This window comes from Astatotilapia calliptera, chromosome 11, assembly GCF_900246225.1.
Source record: "Astatotilapia calliptera chromosome 11, fAstCal1.2, whole genome shotgun sequence".
Taxonomy (NCBI): Eukaryota; Metazoa; Chordata; class Actinopteri; order Cichliformes; family Cichlidae; genus Astatotilapia; species Astatotilapia calliptera.
Window position 1 is genome coordinate 1,811,672 of NC_039312.1, and position 20,829 is coordinate 1,832,500.

The following is a 20,829-nucleotide window of genomic DNA, read 5'->3' on the forward strand; positions in this document are numbered from 1 at the left end:
TTTGAGCATTACACCAGGGAGTCAAGTACGTCTGATTTTAGGCTCTCTTTGCTGCGAGGAAGTAACACTGTTAACCAGATAATCAACTTATTTGGAAGTAGATGATCAGACATAAGTTTTCATGTCAAATGTACACATAAATGTAAAGTCATAAGCACTCCCCATGACTCAGCAGCTTGTTTGTTCAGATGCAACTTTGCAAACCTCATCCATGCTGCCACGTTCTTTTTGTTTTATTAGAGAAGAGGGTTTCTGCTGGAAAACCTTCCAGACAAGCCCTTGTTCACTGTCATGAACTTTAATATTTAACATGCTCACTGACATCTGTCGAGTCTGACATGTATTCTTGGGTTTCTTACAATTGGATCTGAGCAGTGGAGCTCTGATAGAGATGTGACCACCTTCAGGGATTTTTATAAAGCTGCTGGGACAAAATATGGACCACAAGCCCCCAAAATTCCTAGTTTCTCTTCATATCTTAATGTTTCCTTCATGAATAGATGATCCACGTCGTACTGGCTGTCATAATGGAGTAATGTTTTATCCACCAGGGTAGCAACTAGGTCACATGACTGAAAACTATGAACACTGTATGATAAAATAAGTTTCCATGGATGGAATGTGCTATTTCATAGGAACAAGAGTAGAATTTTATTTTAAGTCCACCCTGAGTGGCGTCCCAGTCCCCATGCATGTTGAAGAGGCAAATGTGTCAGGGCATCCACGCTGCCACGGACTACAAGGCCCCACCGTGTAAGCGTGTTACCGACACCTCTCTCCCAAATGTACTTAACACATTCCATGCCAGGTTTGAGACCCAAAACAACGAGCCAGCACGGAAAACCATCCCCTCGCCAGACAACCAAGTGCTGTCCCTGACTGCAGCCAGTGTGAGAAGGACTCTCGCTGGGGTCGACCCACACAAAGCTGCTGGACCAGAGGATATACCTGGACGTGTGCTCAGTCTGTGCTGACCAGCTGACTGATGTCCTAGCAGACGTCTTTAACAAGATGTTAGCATTCAGGCCAAAGAGTTCAATCTTTGTTTCATCACAGATTTTTGTTTCTGTTATGTGACTTTTACTGAGGAGCGGCTTCCATGTGGAGTGCTGTAGAAATGGCTCTTTCTAGATGATTCACCTCTCTCCAGTCCAACACTGGCGCTCTGTCAGAGTGACCTTCACCTCACTGACTAAGACCTTTCTATTGTTCAGATTGGCTGGACGGTCAGTGTCCTGTGAACTCCCATCAAGTCACTGTAGAAACATCTGACAGATGCTTGAGTCTCAGGTAAAGGCTGTGAATACTTCTATTATATTTCTGTTTTTCATTTGAAATAGATGTGCAAGTATATTAAGCAGACTTTTTTCACTCAGTGGAACAAGTGAAGCGCTGTGAATACTTCCTGGATTTCTGCATATCTGTAAGCATGTACTGATTTTAATCACAGAAAGTTTAAAAATACAGACAAGTCAGCAGCTACAAGTCACACAGCCTTCTGACACGAAGCCATACTTGAGTCCTAAAAAATCCTCCACACTATTATAATGTATGTTTTTTACATGGATCTGAGCGTTTGCTCTTCATCTGGTTCATCAGCAATCACTGCTGCTCCCAGTTACAGATAACACTGTGGTTTTTACAAAGCTCCAATACGAACTAAATATGAACACACATAAACATGTACCTACAGTCAGCATATGGTAAATTCATTATGGTCAGTCCATCTGAGCCTGCCTTTCACCAGCACAGCCAGCACTAAGCAGCTGCTCAGTGTCACAGGTAAAGTGCTGAGAACTGGTGATGGCGCAGCCTGAGCCTGTAAGTCTGAGCTCAGGGTTGATGATCCCTGAAAGACACTGTAAGGTTCATCACTTACAAGGTGTAAAAACAGCTGGGCAAAAACTTGTCTGTACTTTTAGTGTCCACTCACATCTGGTTACACACAGACACTTTGCTACAGTAACAGTCCCACAGGTTATGGGTTAGTGGAAGAACGTAGACTTTAGATTAGTGATGCGCGAATCATGAACGAATCGTTCATTACTCGAGAATCACTTTACTGACTCATGAATCATGATTCACAAGCCCAACTGACTCACTGACTCATCCCTGTTGCTGTTAGCAGCAATGTATCTAGCTTATAATTAAAATTGTGGAGAAAAACACAACATCCAGTATCTTAACAAAAAAATTTCTGCTCTGAACTGGAAGAAAAAACCCTGAGTAGAAGCTCACATCAAGAAAATAGCTCCTCGGTTCACAGTAGCATCGCTCTGCTAACATGCTAACAGCACATTTGAGCTACTCACCCCCTCCCTCCTGTGCTGAATCATAGAGCGAGCGAACGAATCACTCACTCACTCACTCACTCACTCACTCACCCCCTCCCTCCTGGCTCACAGCTTCTTCTTCTTCTTGGTTGGCAACCAATGTTAAGGCGCATTACCGCCCCCTGGCTCACAGCTCAGTGGACATTTAGATGAGAAAATATATATTTAACACATTTAAGGAAAATACTAATAAAATAAAAAATAAAAATATATTAAAATAAAATAAAATAAATGTTTATTAAGCAATTTTGATAGGAAATTGCTTAATTTTAGAAATGTTTTTGCTCTTTTTTGCTCTATAAAATAGTTGTTTTCTTTTAGAATCATTCATCTTAGCAGTAGGATTTACATGAAAAGAGAAACAAATTAAGTTTGAGTGAAAATGTACATTTTTTGCACACTCTGGTCGACTGACTCAGTGAATCAAATGACTGAAAAATCGATTCACTTTGGTGAGTGACTCATTAAAACTCGATTCAGTAAAAAGAATCAAATTTACCATCACTACTTTAGATGGTTAACAACCGACTGCAGGATATCTTTGTGTTTTTACCTTTACAGACTCTTACCTCATCAGCTTCTGCAACCTGACAGATGACTTCACCAGTTGCTGGATTTATCGTAGGAAACGTTTTCCCACTCACTGCATCATGCCACTCATTGTTGATAAAGAGCTGAAACATTAAAAAGGTCAGTACATCATTACGAGTGCAGCGACTGTGATAAAGTAAAACACTCAATACTGTTTCCTGTAATGACTGTAAAACACTGATTTCAAGAAAGCCAATTGAATGTTTTAATGAAATAAAGACAAAGGTCTCGCAGACTTCTGTCAGACATTTTCCTTTTGTATCTTTAAATGTAGCAGGATAAAGAGGAACTTCCACTTCTGTGATTTTTAAAAATGAATTTTGTTTTCATGCTTGACTTTTTATTGTGTTCTTAAAGAGCTTACACAAAGTCACAACTGTCATTTACTGGTGTCTAATAGAAACAATGACACTGCATGTGATATTGTTACCAATTTACCAACTAGCTTCCTAATATTAAGTGTCTCTGGGCAACTGTTGTTGTAATTTGTTGCTCACTAAATAACGAACTGAACTCTTAGCCACAAAGTCCAAACTTTAACACCAGCTAAATGCAGACAGACGTATACTACAGCCCGCTGCTACACTGGCAGGTAAATGTTTATACCAAGGCTGCAACGATTCATCAAGAAACTCATCGAAGCCAATTCTTTGTGTTGATGCTTCGTTTAACGCACAGCTCTGACGCGCTCAGTGGTGACGATGGAAACATAACCATAGTTGGGTTTATGACTGAACGATCTCAGGAAATGATCTAATTACGATTTTTCTGGCAGATATTGTGATTTCAATTCAATTCACGATTTTCTTCAAATTAACCTTCAGCACAAAATTCACAGGGTACAGTAACACTAACAAACGTGACAGAAAATGACGTCATATCATCAAAAAATAATGCCGTTACTCTAATGTAGCATGAAAAGTAAAGGTAAGAAGTGATTTCAAATGTATTTCTTAATAAGAAACATGCATGTAACTCTCTAAAGTTTTTGACCAATGGCAGTTATTACAAATGAGGAACTGAAAGAGCCATTTTTGACTGTCTTAACTTAAAAAATCCTTAATTGTGTGAAGTTAAACAAGCTTGAGAATCAAGTTAATAATTACTAATTAGAAAAACAAAATTCAACAATTCCAACAAAGGAAAAAGCCTCTGCTTTGACCACATATCAGTAACACTCTGCTTGTTCTTTACACTCTCACAGCTGTGGGATGGTCAGCTGGACAGTAGGTGTGGGGGGGTATCGCATATCTGCTGTCCAGCGTGGGGAGGTTTGTATTTAGTGACCGTGTTAACACACACCACGTCCCTGGCTATATGGGCTCAAAATGTGGTCATAAATATTGTGTACTTGTAAATCAGTTTCGTATGTGTAAAAAGATTTGTGCGTGGACTTTGCCAAAAAACCCTGCAAGTTACAAGTACGAAGTTTGACCCTATTTTTCTTCCTTTCATCTGATTGGTCAATGCCATGTCAATCACAAATGTAACAATCCAATCAGAGAACAGATGGCTTTTATGAAACTGCAGGTAACAGGGACCATGCTGATACAAGAAACACGCGTGACCCGTGGATCTTCAGAGAGTCTCCATGAGCACAAGGACAACATTTAAAGAGGAGTTCTTTTGACTTTCTCAGTCTTGGCCATCTCCTCCTCTGCCCGTGAGCTCAGTCACTGCACACCACGCAGCAGAAGGTCTCCGTTACTGCAGAGCACTGCGTGCAGGATCTGAGGGAGCACAGCTCAGCTGAGTGAGTTTTCACAACAAATACCGGAGAAACAAGAATCATCCCATACTGGCCGTTTCTGTCGTGCATAGATTAAATCTTCATGATCTTGTTGTGAAATCCCACGAGCTCAGCGTGGCGCAGCGCTCAGAGTTATATAAGCTCCAAGTGAAAGCTGAGCGTGACCTGTTGCTGCTTCACTGTTAGCTCTGTGAGCAGCTCGTCCCTCCTATCATAGCTCTGCATGCAGAGTGCTGGAAGCACAGCACCGCGCAGTTTATACACTTTATAGCGCTTTAATAGCGCTCCTGTCACGCTGCGCGCACTTGTTGATTACGCAGTTGGCTAACATCCAACATCTCGTCAGCGCAGTAACAACCGCTGGAGCGACTCTACCTTGTTGTAGTGGACCTCCGGCTGGGTGCTGGGTGCTGGGATGGCGGCTGCAGAGTAGTGACAGACCGGCAGTCGTCTTAGTGTTGGAAGGCTCCGAAAAAGCACAGCGCGAAGCATGATTCCTGCTGCTGAACACCGAGACAGCGAGCTGCAAACACGGGAGATGTGGGTGAAGGTCGCGGCGGGGGGGCTGAGCAGCACCATCAGGGCCGCCCACTTTCATGACGCCTTGTCACGTGGAAACGGATTAAGACAGACGAGGGTGGGAAAAGTGAAGGTAAAGCAAAAGTGCCTTCAACCTGCGCTCTACCAAAAGAAGACCGCAAAGAGACTTCCGGTCCTGTAGAAGTCTGTGAAAACTGCTTTTTGTATTGAGCCCTACGAACACTTTCCACACTGATCACGTTGAATCAAAAGCCCAGTCTGTTTGTGGATCTCACTCATGCTGGAGGATCACCCGTGGAACCTTTCATACCCACCAGATCTCTGATGGGCTCACGCCATTACACTGGTCTGTGTACTTTCAAACTTACAGTGACTCCTAACGGACCTTCACTTCAGCGAGGTCAAGGTTACAGCCATTTTTGTAGTTTTCAGCGGGTTTTCAGTCATTGTCAACCAGTGACAAGAAGCCCAATCAAGGTCTTTCTGTACTTTTCACACTACAACAGGGTGTGAAGTGCGCTGATGTTTCATTTAAATACCAGTTTAATGCTAATGATATAACTGTCAGTTTAAACGAATTTATTGTATTGATATCCATATAAGCTGCACAGAATCTTGAGGCTACTACAATATACCTCTGCTGTCTGGACAAAAAGTGCATGCATTTCCAAAGCTTGGCTTTAATCACACCAGTACTCAGTCACACTAGTTTTTGGAAAACCTGACTTTGTTCCTTCTGTTTACTCTGCTGCTGCCACAATGTTAACCTGAGATTCAACCGTATGCAGGACTGAGGTCACAAGAGGGTTTTTTTTTTTATCAAACTTTTATTGTTTTTAGACAAACACAAACATATAATCACTATTATCAAAAATAAAATAAAAGGTAAGCAATCAATAACAGAAAGAAAGACAACTTCAAAGACCAGAGAGAAAAGGAAAAAGCTGCTCTGAAAGGAAGCATGAGAAAAAGAAAGAAGGGGGAGGTAAACAGCCCAGAGCAAAAGATGTGGGAGCACTGTTGTCCCCGGCTCGGGCCCAAAGTTTCACTGCGTCTGTTTTAGCTCCATGGGTTTGAGCTGCAGGCAGTTCAAGATAAGCAAAATCAATAAACGCTGCCCACTGCTGCCAGTGAGCAACTGAAGTTTCCAGTGACAGTCAACTTTTTTTTTACAGCTATCAAGCCCAGCTTAAAAACAAAAGACAAACATCTCTGAGCCTTATTTTGTTTGACTTGATATAAGTCGTTTATAGTAGAACAGACATGTGTAATAAAGTAGACAGTAGATGCTCCAATACATTAGAATTTTCTAATGTTTTTTTCCAATGGATGGTTCAGCAGTTATTAGATTCAATTCAGTTCAGTTTTATTTATATATCCCATAATTTCTTCACCTGCTTGCATTTAAATCCAGATCTAGGGTTCGTTCCAATAGATTGAAGAAGGTTCCTCACTGACAGACCTGACCCCAAAACAATGAAATGGTGGCAAAAATAACAGTTCTTCCAATTCTCTAAATATTAAGGAAAGGAACTTAAATGCACAACTGAACTCTGCCAGGTGCTCCTAGCACACCCTCACTATACCAGGTCTGTCCAGTGTCCTCTCTTGCCATCAACCCACTACCCATCGAATCAGTGATCAGTCCCCACCCAAGGCACTCATCCCTATGAGAACCCATCAGATAACATAGACCCTGGGATCACTGGAACACACACACCCTCCCACCACAGAAAGTTGGGGATTTGTGGAGGGTAGTCTAAGCAACTTAGTTATTTTATTATTGTGCTGTATTAAAAAAATCAAAAGTCTAATTTCGACTTAATTTAACTGGAACAGCTTTGAGAGTAAACTAAAAAAATGTAATTATATCTCACACAAGATTTCTGTCTGACCTTTGTTTAAAAACTACAGGTTCATATAATAGGATATTATTTTATAGGAAACATGAGACGAAGAAAGGAGAGGACACCAGATTTCCAAATGCCAAAGGAAAACTGGAGAATGAGAAGCACAGGAAGGAACAGGAGAGAGGAGACAGTCATATCACAATTTATATCACACAGTTTTAAACATTATTCATAGCAGCCAAACGTGATTCAGACAAATGTGAGTGCTGTACCGGACAGGAAACCATAGAGCAAGCTGCACTACACTATGAAGCTGAGAGCAGGGTTAGAAGAACGAAAGCTGACCTAAAGTTATTTAAGACTCGTTTGTTTCGGTTTTTGGAGCGACGTCATTCACACGCCCTACCAGTTGGTGGCGCTAATGCACCGTTTTGTTTGTCAATCGCTAACAAACATCAAGAAGACGAAGAAGAAGGTAAAGCAGAAGAACGTTAGGACGGTGGCTCAGTAGCCCGTGAATGTGTATTTGTTAGTGCATAATCCCATTCCTCTTTAGTTAGTTAGTACTGTTAGCGTGGAAGTGGGTTGGTGGGTTAGTGAGTGGGCTGAGAACAGCAGCAGAAACGGGCTCGTTGCTGGTTTAGCTCGAGCCTAACGAGCTAAACATTACTTGTTAGCTTGTAGCCCAGTCGGTGAACGTAGGCGGCGTACAAACTCCAGCTGAAGGTAAGGCTTACAGCGGCCAGCCGTGTGCAGACGGAGGCGCTTTTCTGAATGCAGCTGTTGTAGCGTTGAGCTCATGTTGGCTGTTTTTCCCACAGCATGGCGCTCAAGTCCGGCGAGGAGCGTCTGAAGGAGATGGAGGCTGAGATGGCGCTGTGAGTACGAAGCATCCTCACTGCACACACCGCAGAGCTGTACCAGCACCTCTCCGATTACGTCGCAGGTTTTTCATGTGACTGTTTGCATGTCGACGCGAGGATGCACGAGTGTGTTCCTCTGGCCTTTCTGTGTTAGCAAGGTGCTTCACTGAGACAGTATTCAGTCAAAACACTTCACTTTAAATGTCACAATAACAACATTAAACTAGTGCTGTGGTGCCCATTTGCCTAACAAGCAACAGATCCCAGTTTGAAGAGACACAGATGCGTGCAGCGTGCAGGTAACTGCTCAGGCAGCTGTGCAGGAAAATCCCAGCTGACATCAGCATCCAGCCACATTCAAACTCGGTGAAATCTCCAGTTTTCCTCATTCCGGTGTTTGCTTTGAACATCAGCAGTCATCTTGATAGTCTCGACAAAACTAAATGTATTGAGTAGATAATGGTATTAAAAAGCAGGTGAACACTTGTACCTAACAAAACGGTACTTGCACTTAGAGCTGCTGCCCTTTCTCTTTACTAGTTTATCTGTGAGCCACAGATTACTCCCTTTGCTCTTCACTGTCACGCAGGATGTTTCCTGACTTCTATTCCAGTTTATTTCCACAGCTTTGTGTAGATGCAGTCAGGGAAACATTATTTGAACCCCAGCTGATTTTGTAAGTTTGCTCACTAACAAAGAAATGATCAGAGTATAATTTTAGTGTCGGTTTATTTGAACAGTGAGAGACAACAATAATCTAAACAATGCATTTCAAAAAAGTTACAAATAAATTAGTATTTTGATGAATAAAATAAATATTTGATCCCCTGTCAATCAGCAAGATTTCTGCCTCCCAGGTGTATTTTATGCAGGTAACGAGCTGACATTAGGAGCCTTCTCGGCTCGTTACCTGCATGAAAGAGAGCCGTCCAGAGACGCAATCAATCTGTCCAGATTCCAAACTCTGCACCATGGCTAAGACCAAAACGTTTCCAAGGATGTCAGGGTGAAGATTGTGGACACTCAAGGAATAGGAGTAGGCTACAGGACCATCACCGAGCAGCTGCGAGCATAGCATCCTGCTCGCAGGGTCTCTCTGCTCAGGAAAGCCGCCGTACAGGCCTGTTTGAAGTTTGGCACTGAGCGTCTCAATCTCAGAGGACGATTGGGCGAAAGTGTTGTGGTCAGATGAGACCGAAATTGAGTGTTTGGAGGAGGAAAAAATGTCAAAAATGAAATCTAATACAAACATACAAACATCACTCTGCTTCTCTAGCTTTGAGCAGGAGGTTCTCGGTGGGCCAGTACCAGTATCAGGAAGTCCACCTGTCATGGAGGCAGTACCTGTAGCTCTGGCTGTCCCAACAGTTCCAGTGGTGCGACCCATTATAGGAACCAACACCTACAGACAGGTTTGTGTGTTATAAAAGGATTGGTCTCGATGTGATTAATAACAACAGCACCCTCTCTCGCTCACACACTCCGTGGTCTTTCTCAGGTCCAGCAGACATTAGAAGCCAGAGCTGCAACTTTTGTTGGACCTCCACCACAAGCCTTTGTGGGACCAGGTAAAGACAAATGCTCACATGGCAAGAGTGTCACCATCCAGTAAAAGTCTTCCTCACCTGGAAGCACGCTGACAGTTAGATCTGCTGCTCGTGGTTCGGTCCGGCTGCTTGCGTTTGTGTTTCAAAATATTTGGATGGAAACCAAAGCTGATGAAAGCTGTAGCTGGAATGGATAACGATATCAGCTGTTTCCTCAAAAAAAGTACTGGAGCACTGTAACCAAAATAATTTCCCCGAGGGATCAATAAAGTATTCTGATTGTTTTTGATGCATGTTGTGGTGCTAAGATTCATTTATGACTGACCAAAGTTTAGAGGCTTAAGCAGTATTTCAGATGCCGCCACGCTGCGCTCTCTCTGCGCTCACTCCTGCTCTCTCTGTGTCAGTTCCTCCAGTACGACCTCCTCCTCCCATGATGAGACCGGCTTTTGTTCCACATATTCTGCAAAGACCAGGTAATTTTTGAAGACTTGGTGTTTTTGCCTTGTGGGTGTGTCTGAACATTACATGTAGCATATAGTGTATGAAATCTGCCTTATTTGGAGCAAACAACATGCAGACTTGATGTTTCAGGACAGGGTGTTGATACAGCACAGGCTGATCACTCAAACTCCAGCTGAAGACGGAGTTTAAAGGAATCTGCTGAAAACACTCTAACACACAAACCAGTCAGATGGGTTTGCAGAGTGTTGCGAAGCATTGAAATGGTTTCATAAACCAGTGTAGATGAAGTTTGTCCCAGCTGAACATGGATTGTGGGTTGGACTCTGTGTTGTCAGGTGGTCCGAGGCTACAGATGATGCGTGGTCCTCCAGTAGCACCTCCTTTGCCACGACCTCCTCCACCTCCACCCATGATGCTCCCTCCTTCCCTGCAGGGCCCAATGCCTCAGGGACCATCTCAGCCCATGGCTGCTCCACCTCAGGTTCACAAACACGAGTCTGTGTGCAGACTGCTTCATGTCTTACTGAGATCATGTAAAATGGACGAGCGCCACCTCGAACCCTCTCGTCCAAATTTGTCTCTTTCAGGTTGGTGATATGGTTTCGATGGTGTCAGGCCCACCTACGCGACAAGTAGCCCCACTTCCTGTCAAACCAACACCGTCAATCATCCAGGCAGCACCAACTGTGTACGTTGCTCCTCCTGCCCATGTTGGACTAAAAAGAAATGAAGTTCACGCTCAGAGACAGGCCCGAATGGTATTTTGATCCGTGCATGACGCACACATTTGTTTTACGCTGGATTCTTTCAGATGTACAGAACTTGTAGTTTCTGAGGCCTTGTGATCTGGGTGTTGCAGGAAGAACTGGCAGCGCGGGTGGCCGAGCAGCAGGCTGCAGTGATGGCTGCAGGTCTGCTCAGCAAGAAGGAGAGCGAGGACAGCGGCACGGTGATTGGACCTAGTATGCCGGAGCCTGAACCCCCCCAAACTGAGGTGGATTTCTGCAAAACACTTTGCTCTTTACTTTGTAATGAGGAGCGAGAGCCCGTAAATATTTAGACTGTGAAGCCATGTAGCAGGCGACGTGCTGGCAGTAACACTGCACGTGCCGCCGTTTCAGGGGTTATATGCATTTTTAAAATACTGGTGAATGGAAAACTTTTAGTGCTGTGGGCGTAGAATTATAAATATTATTCTACAGCTAATTTCCTTCAACATCTAACATCGTGACCCAACCAATATGTGGGGACATTTATGAGTTTGCACATTTACAAATGAGATATTTATTTATATGAAATAATGTGTAAATCAGTATCTGTCACAGATTTGGGAATTTCTTTTGTTTAAGTTTACATTTTAGTGTTTTAGGTGCTGTTACAATGATAAACAATTAACATAGAATGGTAAACAATATAAAACAATGTTTATAAGGTAAGTATTTAAAATCAAAATGCATACAGAGTACATTTCAATGAAAATATTTTGAATATTACAGAAGTAGAAGTCAAATATTTGCTAATTATCAAAGCAAAACAAATGTTCAAAACACCTGGATACAAGCTGTTCTTTAACAGGACCATGCTTTGCTTTGCTGTTAGCGATAACGCTAGCTACCCACATAGCACAGCATTAGTTTGTTGTTATGGCCCTCTGGAGCTGCCGCTGCATTAACAGTGATGACTGAGTGCTCGTCTCAGACTGGATAGTGTGGAAAAGTAAATGTCTTCTTTTTAATAATTGTATTCAAAAAGGTAAACTTTCATATATTATTAAATGTAAAGTAAAATATTTAACGATTTTTTTTTTAATTTTTGTTGACTGTGGTTCATCAGCAGCATATCAGATTATTAGAATATATCATCTTTAATGCTGCTGACTGTTGTCCAGATGATGCTTGACAACAGCAGTTTCTACCCAAAGTTAAACTTTGTGTGTGTGTGTGTGTGTGTGTGTGTGTGTCAGCATGTGGAAACTACTACTGAAGACAAAAAAAGGGCAAAATCGGAGAAGGTGAAGAAGTGTATCCGCACAGCTGCAGGGACGACCTGGGAGGACCAGAGTCTGCTGGAATGGGAATCAGGTGCAGCTCCACCAACTTCACTAACAGTAATAACAGAACAGAGACAGCTCAGTGTCATTGTTGGTTTTTTCAGTTGAGTGATGTTCTTCCATCAGTTGAATGCAGCTAAAGTAAATGCATTTAAAAAAAGGTGTGTTTCAGTAGCCATGGTGATTTTAGTTTTTCATGTGTAACATCAGCAGAATTGTCTCCATGTTGCAGATGACTTCCGTATTTTCTGTGGTGATCTTGGTAACGAGGTTAATGATGACATACTGGCCAGAGCCTTCAGCAGATACCCATCTTTCCTCAAAGCTAAGGTCGGGTCATTTGTCTGTTCGTCTTTCTTTTTTCTTCTTCTCCTAACAAAAAGACGATAACTGAGTTAAAAACGAATGACACGCTTTTAAAATAAGATTAAAATGTTATGGATAGATGAGATCAAATTAGAACAATTTAAGTTGTGTAGAACATGACGAATATGGAAATGATTCAGTCAGAAGTAATCCTGTGTGGGCGGTGACCTCTGACATTTAGTTGTATTTTCATGAGAAATAAGCAGCAAAGTGCTTGGAAGGAAGAGACGAGCGGAGACGCCTCAGGTGAAGGAAAACGAGAAGCTCTGTAAACTGTGGAGCTACTCTGACCAGTAAAAACACAAACAACTGAGTAAGCTTCAGATTTCATCAACTATATTTAGTCGACTAAAACTACATAAATGTACGTTTCTAAATTTTGATTGAAGCTAAATTAGATTTTAGTCAAGACACTCAAATGAAATCATATGCTGTCAAATTCAGTTGGATAGGATATCAATTCCCTGAACATTTAACACATACGCTGTAGGTAAACAATGTCTTCCATCTGGATTTATTAATATCTGGTAACAGATGAAAGCAGAGTTGGAGACTCCTCAGCTTCAAGCTGTAAACGGTTCATGTCGTCCTCCATGAAAGAGCCTTTATGGCAGCTTATATTAAAGGAACGCTGTTCAAGAGGCAGTAAAAACCTTCATGTTTGTTGTTTGTGCCTCAAATGTAACAAAAACCTGAACTCAAGGTTTTCTCAGGGGAAACCACTGATCTGGCAACCAGTGGATTTTCAGGGCAGGTGCACTGGTTTGACCTCTGACTGGGATTCTGCGAGGAGTTTGCAGAACCCCAAAATATTTTACTGTCATCTGCAACAAACTCCTGCTGTTGGTGCAAGGAGTGGCTGCACCTGCTCGCTCGGAGTATGCTGTTTCCTCCCACAGCCCAAAGGCATGTTATTTAATTAGCAAATATTAGGGTGCGTTGGGTATAAAGTACTGTTAAAAATACAACTTCTCTGTGGAAGTGTCTCGTGTCACCAGTTGGTGGGTAACATGAAGTCATTACTAGGGCTGGGCCATATCATACCGTTCACGGTAACACCGGTATAATGTTGGGCAACGATAAGAAAATGAAATATGGCGATAGAATATGGGTAAAACGCGCATGCACAGTGCCTTTGTTTTCATACGCACATGGCGGAAAAAGCATGGCGGCGAATGAGGTCGAAAGCGGATCGTTGAGTGAAACCATGAACCAGAACTGGTTTGTAAAAATGCTGCAGCTTCACTGGTGTGGAACTGGTTTAGCTTTCGTCCGTCAGACACACAACAAAGCACTATTTTTGGTAGCGCATGCTAGCGGGCCGTCGTTATTACCGCGTTGTTTGGAAAATACGGCGCACTTTAAATCAATCCTTTGATTTTTCTGAAAATCGACAGAGCCCCTTATAATCCCGTGTGCCTTATGTATGAACTCTGGTTGTGTTTACTGACCTCGAAACCATTTTATGTGCACGGCGCTCGAAAGTCTGTCAGATGTTTCAGTACGACTTTGCTGAGCTACGAAGCCGCACCGCTTGATGGATTGTCGGAGCATTTTGGTTAAACTGTCAGCGAGGAGTTTGCATTTGCACTGTTACATTTTTATATAACTTTAATGCACAAACAGCTGCTTGTTTCAGTGAAAATACATTGATGGGTTTTTTTGCACTAATAAAGTTGAGGAGTTGTAAAGTATTTTGTGTCAATTATATCGTCACTTATATCGTTATCACAAATTTTCAAATGTATATCGTGATAAGTATTTTGGGTCACATCACCCTGCTCTAATCATTACTGTGTGTCAGCAGGTGGTCAGGGACAAACGGACTGGAAAAACCAAAGGCTACGGTTTTGTGAGCTTCAAGGATCCAAATGACTACGTGAGAGCCATGAGAGAGATGAACGGTGAATCTCACACAGGCTCTCGCTACAGCTGTTGTTACAGGGCATTTGGTACCATCCTGGCACTCTTACACTTCTTTCCCTCTGTTTGTCCAGGGAAGTACGTTGGTAGCCGTCCCATCAAACTGAGGAAGAGCATGTGGAAGGACCGCAACATTGAAGTGGTTCGCAAGAAACACAAAGAGAAGAAGAAACTGGGCCTCAGATAGTTTCCAGTTTGTGTGTGGCCTCAAGGCCAGACTGTGAGATCATGACCCGGTCCATGGACTCATAACTTTTTGTTTTCCTTCTAAAATAAAACCAATATTTTTAAGATGTTTGTTTTACGTCATGTGCTTACATTGTATCTCTACTGACTGCCATTGTGATCAGTTTATTTTGGACGAGGCAGTGGTTCCGTCTCCCTTTGGCTTGGAAAATTATTGGAGGGACTTTACAATAATGATTTGGTGCAATATACAATTGAACTGGAAGCCATGAGAGAAGGCTCTGCAGAGAACAACTCAAGAGCTAAAGAGGGAAAGATCCTCATGACAATTCAGGGCTGACGAAATAAAGAAAATCACTTTATAACCGCAGAAACACAGGCCTACGTCTGAATGTTTTTATTAATAACATTGGCTCAATGAAAAGGCCTCAGCATGTGACATGGTTAACTGTCAGCATCTACAGGGAGAAGTAAAAGCTGTTACTTACTGTCATGGCAGGAATTTAAAGGCTGGATGCACACGCTGATTTTTGAGGGAAGAGTTTTATGACGGCGCTGCAGTAACAACTCGACTGGTGTATGTGCAGGTTGCATCAGCTTATCTTTATCAGCAATTACATTCAAAATAAATGCAATGAAACAAAAAGATCTTAAATGTCAGGTGGCAAGTTGGCAAGTTAAAGTGAAACGTTCTCATATCTGTGTCGCCACAGACCATCCAATAAAAACAATGGGAACAAAGGCTGCACAACCTGAAGCAGCTGCGCGGTGACATTCAGCCGTGTTAACACAATCTTGAGTTACACAGGCAAAAATATAAAGTTTCAGATGCATCTTAGATTCAAACCGCTGCAGCTGACATCAGTGAGCGCGCTTTTTCCAAACAACGTCAGATATGTCTGGATGATTCAAGGCATTACAGGTGGTAGAAGATTCAAGCCCACATGAATCCCATGATTCATAGCAACCAGCTTCATCATACTACAGTTCCCAACAACTCCTCCACAGCTGTCCGTCCACTGAAGATGACATCATTCACTGACACACCATCGTAACAGGAACCAGTCAAGGACAGGGCTAGGTTATTGTTCTTTATGAAGCCACGCATGGACTCTGGGAAGTAGACAAAATAGCATTAAACGATTTGTCATCACACTTTGTTGATGTTTAATATTTAAACGGATTCATACTCACCAACTCTCTGAAAGTGTCCTTCATAGTACTGAGGTATGCAGTCCTGTTGAAAAGATGATCAAATATAATTTATCTCTGTTAAAGTAACTCAAAGTGCAGTATTGGTATCTCTCAACCAGAGGCCTGGGAGGGTCCTGTGCAGGATCTCAGCAGTTCCTAAGACTGCGCTCTTATGCACACAGATCTGGGATGTTGTTCCCCGGATCTGCTGGAGCCACTCGCCTAGCTTGGGGGTCACCGCACCGAGTGCTCCGATTACCACTGGGACCACTATTACCTTCACCCTCCACATCTTTTCCAGCTCTTCTCTCAGTCCTTGGTACTTCTTGAGGTTTTTGTGTTCATTTTCCCTGATGTTGCTACCATTCGGTATAGCTACATCTACCACAGCTGACAGAACCTCTATGCTATGAACCCATACGCAAAGGTTCAAAGACTATCCAGCACATATTAGCAGGACATCCCAGTTATGCTGCAAACAGCTGATTGCAGTTCTTGCTGCCAATGGTGGCACAAACAGTCATTAGTTTTCAGGTGGAATGACTTCCTCCAGTCAAAGGCAGGAATGTTTGGATGGCCTTTTTCTATTAATAAATGAAATCGTTATTTCAAAACTGCAGTTTGTATCTGTTCGTCTGAAACATGTTTACATGACGATATGCAAAAAAGTTATTGTCCTTCAGAAATAGGAAGAGATCCCGCCATGATGACATCCGACTGAGAGATCATCTGACTCCTCGTGTGGCACAGTCGTGTGTGTGTGTGTGTGTGTTATATAATATGTGGGGTCATACCCTGTGCAGAATCACTCGACTCCAGCTGGGTGCCGCAGTGACTCCGAGGTGGCAGCGCACCGCCTCAGTGGCTCTTGATAAGAGACGCTCCGCTGTTGCTGCTTCTGGAACCCCAAACTCCTCCTCGAACCAAGCCCCACCCATCATTACCTAGGAAACATGATGAAAAGATATGACAGATAATCACATGTGAAATGAGTGGAAGTGTTGTTGTCATTATAAAAGCTGAGTTCTTCAAATACTATGAAGATATGCTTCAGTGCTTCCTGTAGTACCCCCCCCCCCCCATTAGCACAGGATACTCCAAAGCAGTACATGAACAGCGACAGTTCATGTAAATTCATATTCTCATTCTAAGTTAACGAATCCAGTCAATCTTCCACGTTCCTTAGATCACCATGAGCTGGATGAGAACCTGCACAGTTATACTTGTAAACAGGTGATCAGGCATCCAGTCCAAGTGTTTCTGGGAAAGATACTGAACACCAGATTATCTCTGATGCATCCATCAGAGCAGTGTTTCCCAACCACTGTGCCATGGAAGACTATCTGGCTCCACCTGATTAGTACTGTAAGCAATCAGTGTGAGTAACAGTTACATTTTATTCCACTAGAGGGCAGCACAACCACCTGCTCTAAATGTGCTGCCAACTGCCAGTAAAACAGAAGAAGACGAAGAAGAAATGACATAATAGTCATGCTGTGAGACGTAATAGCAACAGATAAATGTCTGAAAAGAAAAAGTAGTGTAACAAGAAAAGACGACCATGATCACAAATCAGTATGAGCCACAGTGAAGATGCTGGCAGGCAACAAATCTTCCACAAGGCTGCATCGACCAACTGTTACACACAGAAACACACTGTGAGAGTGACGCAAGGTGTTGTTCGTCTGTACCGTCAGTCTAGTAGTCTGTCCATCTGGTCTGTTGTGCTGAGGGAAGGGAACAGAGTCATAGACCACCCCGAGCAACCCTCGGTCCTCCGATGACGGGACGAGGTGACCAAAACCCTGCCAACACACACACACGGACGCACACAGGTTTGAATAAGCTTGTGTGCAGTCTGTCTGATGCTCTTTTCTCCAGGAATCAGAATAGAAGTCAGTGTTTGCACTGGAGGCTTCAGTGGCTCACAGAATGAAAGCGATGCTTCAATATAGTTTGTTTTTACAACAGTGAAAATCTTCTTGTATCTGGTAATCTCAAAATTCAAAGAAGTGTTTTTTGTGCTCTCCTGTATTCTCACCATTACAGGCAAGATGGAGCCGTCATACTCCAGATTGACCACAGCTACTGTTACTGAGGAGATGTCCTGCAGCTGCTGGGTAAGAGGTTGGCAGGAGCGGGGCAGCACTGAAGAAAGAGCTGTGAACAGAGAAACAAGGGCTCGAAAAAGGAAACTTTTAATGTCATCCTTCAAATGATCCAGAACACTTGGTGTCACACAGGCAGGTTTTCGAAATGGGGTCGCCGTCGTCTTACTGGAGAACTTGAATGCTTACATGTTCATAAAATCGACCAGCAGTTGGAAACCATCCTGCCATTTAGTGCTAACTCAGCGGGTTCAGCTGCGACTGATGGCCTGAGAAACAGTGCGTCATTACCAACGTGTCATGATGTAAAACCAGCGAGCTCAACCATCAAAGCTGAGAGGAAGCATTCTTGTGCGTTTGAATTCAAAGGAGATGATGTTAAAATGGATGTGATGATAAATCTGAGTGAGACTAAGTGAAGTGTATCATATGTGACAGGATTTCTACACTAAGAATGAAACAAGAAGAAAATGTCATGAAGTTACTTTGAAGTTTAAAGCTTAGCTCTGACCCACGCGAACGGTGCGGCTGGATGTTGGGCAACAACAGTGATTGGGTGTCCAGAAAGAGACGCCAACGTTTATAACAAGCACCGCCCAGCACTGTGGACGTGTGAGTGGATTTGTGATTTTTCCATGTTAGCGTAGAAATTCAGGAGGATTTGGATTCCTTCTGTTTGTGTCTACAAAACTACTTCCAAGCGCTCGACTCCTCGCCGACAGACTACATCCACATAGATGTGGCGTGTCCTCTTCTTCTACCTCCCAGAGGTCAGAACAAAGTCCGCATTAGTTCACAGCAAGCTCGTTAAATAAGTATGATTTCAATCATGTCACTGGTTGCTTCTGTGATTCTTACCATTTGATTCAGCTTTTGATCTTTTTAAAATGCTTTAATAAGATATTTGCATTCAAAAGGTCTAAATTGTGGACATTCCCTTTTAACCCTTTGTAAAACAATAAAGCTAACAATGAGTATTGAACTACATTTGTATAAATAGCTCTTACAGGTCACTCCAGTCTCCAGTTAACAGACCCTAGTGGGTCAGCTTCCCGAGCCACTAAACTAAACCTAGTCGTACTGCAAGCGCAGCGATCTACAGCGGCGCTGTCGCTGACGTTTCTGTGAGGCTGCTCGGGACCCCGGTTGTGGTCAAAGCGAGCGGGGTAGACACCTGGAGGAGAGCGGCAGTCTGAACTGGTCGAGTTCCCTCACCCGTCGGCTGCACCTAAGTTTTGCAGCGGCTACTGAGGAAGAACCGAAGAGCAGAAATAGGACTTTTTAAGCTGACGGCCAATCTAGACTTCCTGTGTCGGAGTGCTGGTCCCACAGAGCAACAATTTCAAGAGCACCTTTAGAAATACACGTAGGAAATGATTTTACCCACTGTACAGTCACAAGCTGTGGGTAGTGAGAGAAAGGATGATGTTACACAAAGCAGTGGAAATCCCTTACAGCTGTTCAGGGAAGCTCAGAGTGAAGCTGCTGTTGCACCATCAGTGCTTTACAATCATACTTGCCTTTAGCAGGCAGTGCAGAGATGATGTGGTCGGCTGATAGGACTCCATCCTCCAAACGGACCTGCAGACACACGCAGACAGACACACGCAGACAGACACACGCAGACAGACACACGCAGACAGACACACGCAGACAGACACACGCAGACAGACACACGCAGACAGACACACGCAGACAGACACGTAGACACAGTTAACTTGTGTAGACCAAATAACAACATTACTACCCTGATGTTCAACCTGCTGGTGATGCAGAGATAAGAAGAGATTGATCTGAGCTCCCTTACAAAACCTCATGGCAGCACAGTCCAAGTTCACATCCTTCTTTCTTACGGTCGTTACTTCCTCGTGCTAGCAGGCGAGGGAATCAGAACATTACACATTCAGGAAATGTGAAACCTTGCAAGAAGCAAACAAACTGCCATCCCCGACACTACCATGTCTGATATGATGGTACCAACATAACACACCACTGCAAACCACCTAAGGTTTAGTTAAACGTCTTTAACCTCCGCACTAACCTGCCAACCAGAGGCTGAAGGATCAATCTGCTTAACAACAGCCTCTTTGTGAAGTTGCACTCTCCCACTCTGTTGTAGGTTCTCTGCAATGGCTTCTGGAAACGACTGCATGCCCCTCTTCAACGACCACTGTGCCCACGACTCCTTCTTAGATCTTTTAGCCAGAGGGCCGCGGGTAATCACCTGAGCCTCACCTGCAGGTTTCAAACATACAACCTTAGTCCTGCAATAAAGACAGCACACTTCACTGGTAGCACAGAGGAAAGTGAGACAGCCTGAAAACGCTGAATCCAAACAAATGATGACAGCACACAACAACCATCTGTTAGCATCAATGCAGGCAGAAAAATAGCCACGAAGAGCCAGCGTGTAGAACCAGAGCTCAAATCAATTATTTGATTTTATGAGGCTAAACACAGACGTTTAATCCTGACAAACACGTCAGAAAGTCCTGGGAGTGATTTTAAGATCAACTGGAAGTGCAGTGCAGGTAAATGGTTGCACGTACTGGGAAACTGTCAGAAATGGTCAGAGTGGAAGTGTTGGAGTGTACCTGAGCCCAGCAGCATTCCCAGGACGATCGAACCTCTGTGCTGCTCTGCGTTGTAGAGGACAGGAAAACAAGAGCGCACACTCAACTTCCTGCAGTCCCCAGCAAATACACCCCGACACAAGCTGTCCACAGCTATGTCTGCTAACTACACACACACACACACACACACACACACACACACACACACACACACACACACACACACACACGTTACCTGTTTAGTTAAGTGAATCTTATGTAATTACTGTTAGAGACTAGCTTCACGTCTTCCTTACTAAATACACTCGTGTTTCCAAATGATAATCCTCGCTGCATCATGAGTGTGTCACCTCCCTCATAAGGAATGAGATAAACAGCTGTCAGGTATCTACACCTGCTCATTCAGACTTTGGTTCAGTCTGAGTTTTTGCCGGCCTCCTGGTCACGCATCAGCTCTTTGCTTCAGAACCTTTAGATGTGCCTACAGGGG

The 20,829-nt window shown here is 43.3% G+C and overlaps 3 protein-coding genes across 5 annotated transcripts in view; 1 reads left to right on the forward strand and 2 right to left on the reverse strand.

The window, feature by feature from the left end:
* Window positions 1-5,629, reverse strand: part of LOC113031387 (aldehyde dehydrogenase, mitochondrial) — a 32,565-nt gene extending 26,936 nt beyond the window's left edge. Inside the window, exons 1-2 of one of the 2 annotated variants that reach the window (XM_026183428.1) lie at window positions 5,050-5,616; window positions 2,903-3,007 (exon numbers count right to left, since the gene is read on the reverse strand). In XM_026183428.1, coding sequence (XP_026039213.1) covers window positions 2,903-3,007; window positions 5,050-5,253 — 309 coding nt within the window. In that variant the 5' untranslated portion in view covers window positions 5,254-5,616. Of the gene's footprint in view, window positions 1-2,902; window positions 3,008-5,049 lie in introns of both variants that reach the window. The other variant, XM_026183427.1, reaches the window with a different exon arrangement.
* A 1,791-nt stretch (window positions 5,630-7,420) lies between these two features.
* Window positions 7,421-14,571, forward strand: rbm42 (RNA binding motif protein 42). 2 transcript variants are annotated; one of them, XM_026183447.1, is made up of 12 exons: window positions 7,421-7,539; window positions 7,886-7,942; window positions 9,204-9,339; window positions 9,426-9,495; window positions 9,882-9,950; window positions 10,275-10,420; window positions 10,527-10,697; window positions 10,799-10,933; window positions 11,903-12,020; window positions 12,222-12,319; window positions 14,163-14,259; window positions 14,353-14,571. In XM_026183447.1, exons 2-12 carry the CDS (start codon window positions 7,887-7,889, stop codon window positions 14,463-14,465), a joined length of 1,209 nt encoding a protein of 402 aa, XP_026039232.1. In that variant the 5' UTR covers window positions 7,421-7,539; window position 7,886; the 3' UTR covers window positions 14,466-14,571. The 2 variants fall into 2 exon arrangements, with proteins under 2 accessions (XP_026039232.1, XP_026039231.1); XM_026183446.1 differs by having other exon boundaries at window positions 7,423-7,790.
* Window positions 14,572-14,845: 274 nt separating this feature from the next.
* ppox (protoporphyrinogen oxidase) overlaps window positions 14,846-20,829 on the reverse strand; it is a 12,270-nt gene continuing 6,286 nt past the window's right edge. Inside the window, exons 6-13 of the mRNA XM_026183445.1 lie at window positions 20,361-20,505; window positions 19,808-20,001; window positions 19,287-19,347; window positions 17,700-17,818; window positions 17,350-17,463; window positions 16,453-16,602; window positions 15,659-15,701; window positions 14,846-15,577 (exon numbers count right to left, since the gene is read on the reverse strand). Coding sequence (XP_026039230.1) covers window positions 15,441-15,577; window positions 15,659-15,701; window positions 16,453-16,602; window positions 17,350-17,463; window positions 17,700-17,818; window positions 19,287-19,347; window positions 19,808-20,001; window positions 20,361-20,505 — 963 coding nt within the window. The 3' untranslated portion in view covers window positions 14,846-15,440. The remainder of the gene's footprint in view (window positions 15,578-15,658; window positions 15,702-16,452; window positions 16,603-17,349; window positions 17,464-17,699; window positions 17,819-19,286; window positions 19,348-19,807; window positions 20,002-20,360; window positions 20,506-20,829) is intronic.

What these genes read in the sequence shown, in the direction of transcription:
- rbm42 (XM_026183447.1), top strand. Translation starts at nt 7,887, where the DNA reads ATGGCGCTCAAGTCCGGCGAGGAGCGTCTGAAGGAGATGGAGGCTGAG. An exon ending in CATCTTTCCTCAAAGCTAAG is followed by an intron (nt 12,320 to 14,162) that starts GTCGGGTCATTT and finishes GTGTGTCAGCAG; the next exon opens with GTGGTCAGGGACAAACGGAC. An exon ending in AGCCATGAGAGAGATGAACG is followed by an intron (nt 14,260 to 14,352) that starts GTGAATCTCACA and finishes CTGTTTGTCCAG; the next exon opens with GGAAGTACGTTGGTAGCCGT.